Source organism: Phascolarctos cinereus, unplaced genomic scaffold (assembly GCF_003287225.1).
Source record: "Phascolarctos cinereus isolate Bilbo 61053 unplaced genomic scaffold, phaCin_HiC Scaffold_726;HRSCAF=1367, whole genome shotgun sequence".
NCBI classification, from domain to species: Eukaryota; Metazoa; Chordata; class Mammalia; order Diprotodontia; family Phascolarctidae; genus Phascolarctos; species Phascolarctos cinereus.
In genome coordinates, this window is record NW_027556098.1 from 406,733,120 (window position 1) to 406,740,447 (window position 7,328).

General features: G+C 58.7%; 1 protein-coding gene across 2 annotated transcripts; it reads right to left on the reverse strand.

The window, feature by feature from the left end:
- Window positions 1–377: 377 nt before the first annotated feature.
- APLP1 (amyloid beta precursor like protein 1) lies at window positions 378–7,033 on the reverse strand. 2 transcript variants are annotated; one of them, XM_020977211.2, is made up of 17 exons: window positions 6,655–7,033; window positions 5,726–5,869; window positions 5,369–5,495; window positions 5,069–5,178; window positions 4,692–4,825; window positions 4,300–4,478; window positions 3,884–4,014; window positions 3,187–3,261; window positions 2,815–2,973; window positions 2,483–2,611; window positions 2,177–2,276; window positions 1,932–2,039; window positions 1,761–1,787; window positions 1,546–1,589; window positions 1,281–1,343; window positions 989–1,141; window positions 378–813 (listed from the first exon to the last, which is right to left on the reverse strand). In XM_020977211.2, the coding sequence occupies exons 1-17, from the start codon at window positions 6,790–6,792 to the stop codon at window positions 715–717; spliced, it is 1,920 nt and encodes a 639-aa protein (XP_020832870.1). In that variant the 5' UTR covers window positions 6,793–7,033; the 3' UTR covers window positions 378–714. The 2 variants fall into 2 exon arrangements, with proteins under 2 accessions (XP_020832870.1, XP_020832860.1); XM_020977201.2 differs by having other exon boundaries at window positions 5,069–5,181; window positions 6,655–7,032.
- Window positions 7,034–7,328: the final 295 nt, after the last annotated feature.

A 7,328-nucleotide genomic window follows, 5' to 3' on the forward strand; every position in this document is an offset into this window, starting at 1 on the left:
AATTCCCCCTGGCCTTCCAGACCCAACTCAAATCTGTCCTCTTCTGGGAGGCAGTCCATACACAATCCTGGGCATTTGGGGTGGAGGGAGTCTAAGCCAGAGCTCAGTACCCTCCCCTCCCCTCCCTGGGCCTCTCTGTAAGATGGTAGCAACTTAGCTTGTCCTTTTTACTGGGACACATTGATCTCAGGCATGCTCTCTATCCCCCCTACCCCACCCCCATATCCACCTGGCCAAGGTAATAAGCATTTATATCACACCTACTATGTGCCAGGCTTTACTGTGCTAAGCACTTTATAAATACTGTCTCATTTGATAATTCCAATCCATAATTTTCATCCCCCTACACTTATCTGCCTGGCCAAGAGAGACTGGGCTGTTGGACAGGAAAGGTTTATTGAATCATTAGTTTCACTGGGTCACAAGATAGGAGACAGAGTGGGAGCCCTGGGGTGGAGTGGGGCAGCTTTTCTGCACCCAATTAACTTAGAAAATAAATTAGGGGAGGAGATGGGGTAGCCATGGGCTTAGGGGGCCTCTAAGGTCAGAGAGCAGGAGTTTCAGGGCCCCAAGGGTCAGAGGTTTGGGGTTTAAGGGTCCCTCAAAGGCAGGAATTGGGGGCTTGGGGATCCTTCTGGGTCAAAGATTGGGGGTTTGGGGTTCCCCCAGAGTTAGGGTTTGGGGACTCATGGGTTGGGGATAGGGTCTGGTCACTCAGGGTCGCTCCTCCAGGAACCGATAGGTTGGGTTCTCGTACCCGTGTCTCTGCAGCTCTCGGAGCTGCTGCTCCTCCAGGCTCAGCATTGGGTCCACCTGGGGCCAGGGATGGAATCAGGAGAGCCTTGAAATCTCTGAACTGTGGACGTCCCTAAGTGACCTGATGACCCCCAGTGATTCATGGACTCCCGCCCTAGTAATCTCTCAGGATACCTCAACCCCCTGCTTCCCAATCCTGGCGGGGGGGTGGGGGTGAGGGGGGTAGGCTCACCTCCACGACCCCGTGGCTGATAGCCCCATAGGGCCGCCTCCTCCGGGCCACCAGCAGAGACAGGACAACGACAGCCGCTACAACCACGGCCACCACCAGGAGCCCTGCCACAGCCCCACGGGCCACGCCTGTCCCCGAACCCATTCCTGGCTCCTGTGGGGAAAAGCAGGATCACAGCCTGACCTGCGCCAAAGCCAGTCCTTAACATTCAGTGATGTTGTAGGCAGACACGATCCCAGACTCGGTCCCCAACCTCTGACAACCCGGTACCTCTGCCCCAAGCCACACTCACCAGCTCATCTCTCTGGATCTCAGGAGAGCGGAATGGGAGACCTCGAGGGATGGAGACATTCACCTGGGGGAGGGAGAAATTCAGGTCCAGCCCCTGGCCCTTCAAAGTGGCAAGCATCTGGCCTCTGTTCCCTGGCCCCTCCTGGACACTGGGTCCAGCCTCCAGACCCTTCCTTCTCCACCCACTCTGAGAACCAGGCATCCAGAACTCCAGACCACACCCCCTCCAGGACCCATGGCCAGTCCAGGCACTGGCATCCCCTCACCTTATGCTCCTGGAGTCGCTCAGCTCCATCCCCTTCTGTGGACCCTGCACCCGGGAAACCCTCACTTAGACTCCAGCTGGGCCCAGATCCATCCCTCTGAGCCCCTCCCCTCAGGCCTCAATAATTCTTAAGGCCTTAGTGAACCGCCCCCACACCCACCCCAGTGATTCTGACAGCCTGTCCGGAGAAGATTTCATGGTCTTCCAGTCACTCACCTTTAAGAGGCATCGTTGCACCCAGGTCTGCCAGGAGGTGATGGGGAGAGTGAAGGATTGGGCAGGGGAGAAAGGCAAGAGATTAGGGAAAGAGGCAGGAAATGTCCCTTGGTGAAGTCCCAGGCTTGGCCTTCTCCTGCCCTCCCACCCCCATCAGTGAGGGGCGGTCACCTTCTTCTGCAGCAGGTGGTGGGGGGCCACCCCCATCCTCACTGCTGCCCCCTGGGGGAGGTGCCTCCAGCTCTCCAGGACCAAGATGCTCAGCCCGGAGCAGCTCTTCTGCAGGGGAGAATTGGGAAGAGAACCTGAAACTGTCACCCCAGGAATAGGGGTTGGGGAGGTGATGTGGGTCAGGATTTGGTGTTGGGGGATGGGCTGTAGGTAAAGTTTGAGGGTCAGGAGCAGGGGGTACCCACGGATTTGGGGTTGAAGTTCCCGGGCCAGGTGTGGGTTCTGCTCAAGCAGTCCCAGGCTTTGATTCATGCGTTCCTCGATCACCTGGAGATGGGTCTGAACCTGGAGTTTAGAAAGAAACGGGGGTTAACACGGAGGGACGTCAGAGGAGAAGTCCCTTGCTCTGGTCCCCACTACCAGGGAGCTCCATGACAATGATCAGCTGGGGGCAGAAAACGAGGACCACAAGCAGAAGGTGGAGAGGGGGTGGTAGACAGCCCCTGCACAGGGCTTAGGGGCCAGGAAGTGGGTCCCTCGCCCCTCCCTACCTGGAAGTGCATCTGCTCAGCTTTCTCAGGGTCTACGGCAGACACATGTTGGTAATGGCGTATGGTATGTCTTTGTTCCTTCTGCTCAGCCCTCAGGTACCGTTTCAGGGCCTGGAGCACCCGTTCTGCCTGCGGGGGAGACCCAGGTGTCCAGCCCTCCAGCACCCACAAAGACTCAGGCGCACGGTCCCCAGATTCCACCCCTTAAGGAGACAGGTCTGCTGGGTCACCAATCCCCAGGTCCACAGTCCCTGCTTCCTCATGTAGCAGAAGTCTGTAGTCTCCAGCTGCGTCCCCTCAGGAACGCTGGAGTCAGCCTCTAGCCCCCTCACCTGGGGCTCATCCTCCTGAAGAGCGGCGAGGAAGCCCTCCAAGGCTGCTCGACGCTGGTCATTGATGAGTGCAATGACTCGGGCAGCGTGGGTCTCCACCAGTCGCTGGCGCTCCCCAGACACCTGCTCCTCTAATGTCTGTAGGATTGACTGAAAATGCTAGAGGGAGAGGAAGGGATTATTGAGGCCACTGGCTCATTCATAGAGGCTTAATAGACTCAAGGAGGGATGGACACCAATGGTCATTAAAACATCTTTCATTGGGCCAAGAAGAGTCAACATAGTTACCAAGGTTCATTTGGGGTTACATTGAGTGAGGACCTAGCTCATTCCCCTCCCAGTCCAAGTGGGGCAAAGTCAGAGGGTCCTCACCTCATTCAGAGCTTGCCTGTCAGCCTTAGGTAGGTTCCTGGCTTGATTGTCAGCCTCAGCCCATTCTCTCATGACCTGGGATAGGGGTGGTCACATCAGTCCCCCAAGACTGCCTCCCAAGATCCCCTGGTCCTCTCCCCAAAACTCCTCCCCTAGGGACTCAAGGAGTTATAGGGAGGGGACTATCTTTTGGAGAGCATTCCAAGGTGTTATGGGCTGGGGGGAACTCAGTGTTATTTGGGAGTTTGAAGTTTTCTTGAAACTTTATTGGGGGTCTATGGGGTTATCAGGGTTTCCAGGGCATTACTGGGGGAGGAGTTTCTGGTAATAGTGGGAATCGCTAGGGCATTAAGGTTATTTCAGAAGATCTAGGGACAGGGTTATGAGATGATTCATGACCCCCCCCCAATTTATTAATCTATCATATTATATGGAATACTGAGGTTACTGGCATTTCTGGGGTCTAAGTACTGTGGAAAGAGTCATAGTCTCACCTCATTGATCTGCTCCATTAAGGAAAGCACCCTAGGATTATTGGAGCAATATTCTGGGTGTCTCAAAGTTATTGAGAGAGGTCCAGGAATGATTAAGGAGGCGTGAAAATTATTCAGGGGGACTGTCCTGGGCAAACAGGTATTTCTTGGTTGGAGGGAATCTGTGTGGGTTCCAGGGGCAGATAGGGCATCCTGGTCCCCACCTCATTAATCTGCCTCATGCGTCTTTCCTCCAGATCCATTTTTGCTCTTAGGAAGCCTGCGTGCTCACCACCCTCACCCGGCATTCCAAAGTACACATCCACACCGTCAGTAGGCCGGGCGGTTGGGCTCCCTGTGGGGTCCAGGATATGGGTTGTCAGAGCCTGAGAACAACTGTACCATGATGCCCTCTCTAACCACCACCTAGGCTACCCTGGGCTACCAAGGAATATATAGTCTCCTTCTGGGAGCCTGGACCCCAGAACATAGAGGCTTTTGTGGGTGGTGCAGCTGGGACCTCCTCTCCTTCCCCTTTAGGACTGCTTTGTGCTAGCCTCAGTAAAGAAGCCAAGGCTTCTTGCCAGCCTGGCTTAGACTCTGGGCATCTGGATACCCAGGCTTTGGGGGTGAGTCTCACCTTTGCTGGCCCTGGAAGGGGGTTGGGTGCTGGGCTGCTGGAGTCTTCTGGCCTCACCCTCCTCTTCTTCCTCATCCTCCCCTGGGGGCTCCACAAAATAGTCATCTACCGTTTGGGGAAATGGCTCCTCTTCCTCTTCCTCATCTCCCCCCGGGGATTGGGGCTGGGTGGGAGTATCACTGCAAAGAGGAAAAGACTCCCAGATCTGGCTGTGTGGCCCACAGGCATCTAAGTATCCAGCCCCTGGTTCCCAACTTTCAGGGACGCTGGTCTTCCAGCTCTCAACCCTCAGCGTCCCAGTCATTCAGGCTCCCCAGTTTCCCAACCATCCCTTCCAACTTTCACACACCTAGCAGGCTAGCCCTCACCCTCATGGAGACTCAGGACCTCACCTATAAGGGGTCTGGGGAGGTATGGAGGTGCCTGTAGCAGGGCAGCAGACATATTCTACACCTCGAAATCGATCTGTTCCACATGGGAGGAGCATCCCAGAGCCATGAAGAATGAGGCCCTCAGAGCCGCAAGCCTGGGGAGGAAATGATAGAGGCCCCTGGGTAGTGGGATAGACTGGCAATGAAGGGGGTGGAGAATAGATAGATTATTGAGTGAACTGGTCTGAGGGGGAATAGGAAGTTAGACACCTGGGGGGGGTTGAAGAGATGGAAAACTAGACCCTGGGATCTGGAGGGAGATGGGGGATAGAAGCACGAATACGCAGTCTCTGAAAATTCTGTAGTTAGAGGCCAAGATGCCTGAGTCCAGGCCTCACCTCTTGGGCTTGGCGGTGCCTGTAGGCTGAGCCCTCACACTCATCCATCCTCTCCTGGTGCAGGAACTTGCATCCCTCCGGAACCAGAAGTGCCTCGCTCACAAACTCACCTGCTGCAGGGGGATGTGGGGAGATAAAGGAGGTTCTCCCCTTTCCTCCCTCCCCCTCCAAATAATCCCTATCCTGCCCAGACCCCCACCTCAGGGATTCAGGTGTTTTGCCCCAAACCTGCTCCCCAGGTATCCCGGTCCCTGCTCCCACTTTCTCAGCGACACCTGGGGTCAAGGCCCCTTCACTCACGAAGGCAGTGATAGGGGATCACCACGTGGTGGGGACATCTGGTCCCGCGGGCACCCCCACACCAGCGCTCCATAGGAATGGGTCGTGAGGCCTCCTCCACGCGGCCGATCTGGAGGTCGGGGTACACCTGGGGGGGGATGGGATGGGGGCTCCATGGAGAAGGAAGCTCACGGTTCTCCTTACGCCCACCCAAATCCCCTCCCAAGGGCTTTTCCTGAATCCTAAGACTTCAGCTAGGCTTCCACGGCCCCACATAGGATCCGCCCCCAAAGGTTTCCTCCCACCGATGCCCTGGCCATTCTAAGCCCCTCCCCTTCAGACCCCCGGCCCAGTCCGGCCCCCTCAGGCCCCGCCCACCTGTCTGCAATAGGACAGCACGTGCTGCGGGTCTCGGAGGCAGCGGCGTGAGCGCTGAGGGTCAGGTTCCCAGCGGCCTGTGCGCAGGTCTCTGTGTAGGGTCAGCCTCCCGCAGAGCCCAGCCACCTGAGGGACCCCCGCGATCTGAAAAGAGCAGGAACCGTGAGAGCGAAGAACCGAGCGCCTGGGCTGCCGGCTCCAGCCCACGGCCCCGCCCCCCTCCCGACCCTCACATCAGAGATACCAGGCATCCAGACCCCCAAATATCGCCCCCCTCGGGGACCCAGGCATCCGAGCCCCATTTCTAGTCCCCCTTCAGGGATCCGGGCCCCAGCCCCCGCTGCGGTGCAGACGGTGTTGCCAAGGCAACTGCTCCGGAGGGGATGGGGGAGTCGCCATGGAGACTGGGTCCCAGGTGAATCGCCTGGCATCACCGGCTGGTTACCGCGGAGACCGACCCTCCTTCCCACTGCCGCACCTCCATCCTCTCTGGCCCGCGGGGGTGGGGGACGGCGTAGACGTGGGTCTTTCTCTGGTCTTGTTTACTCCACTCCGTGACCCTGGTGTTTGGGTCCCCTAGGCCACGATGCAAGGACCCAGGAGCCTAGGCCTCCAGACCCTACCCCACTCAAGGGCCTAAACGTCCTGATCCTATAACCCTTGCACCCATCAGCCACTCACCAACCCTCTCCCCTCAAAGACTAGGGTCCCGCTGACTCAGGGCCGCAGGTGTCAGGGTCCCAGCCCACCCATCCCCTCCCAGACCAGGCGTCCAGGCCCCCAACCCGTTCGGAGCCCCACCCCCCATTTCAGCCGCAGGTTCTGGGGACTGCAGAGCAAGAGTCGGGGTGGGGTGGGATGTGGAGGGCTGGGGATTATTAGGCATCTGGGTCCCCCACCTCACCCGTAGCCGGGGGCGTGAGTCTCACCTCCCCAGGGCTAGGCGTCCCCCTGGATGAGCTCCCGGGTGCTGGAAGCAGCAGCAGCAGCAGCAGCAGCAGCGGCGGCGGCAGCAGCGAACCGAGGCGGCGGCTGAGCCCACGGGCCGCGGGGTTCTCTGACCCCATGTCCGGGCCGGGGCTGGGGCCCAAGCCCCCTTCTCTGTCTCCCCTGCCCGGCCCTGCAGCGAGCCCTGGGCCCGCGATCTCCTTCCTCGGCTCGGCCGGCCTTTCTCCTGGCTAAGCCGAGCTCGCCCTACCCTTTCCTCAGTCCTTGGTTGGTCGCCCTCCTTTCGCTCCGCCAGCCCCCTCCCCCGGGTTTCCCCGCCCTGGGCCCGCCGGTGACAGGAGCTCCCAGCACCACCGCCGCCTCCTCCTGCTGCTTCCCTCCCCAGCCCCGGGCTGCGCCGGCGCCGCCAGCCCCGCCCCGGCCCCGCCTCCCTGGCCGGGACAATAGCGCGGGTGAGAGTGCTTGCCCTGCCACACGCTCCTCCTAGATCTTTCGGGGACCCCGCCATTCCTGGGCGATATAAGCAGTAATGTTCTCAGCCCCTTCGACCTTCAGGGGTGACACCCCCCTCAAAGCCCTGGGCATCCCACCTCCACGTCCAGCCTCCTATCCTAGATGCAAGGGAATGTCAAAACCTCAACATTACGGCATCTCC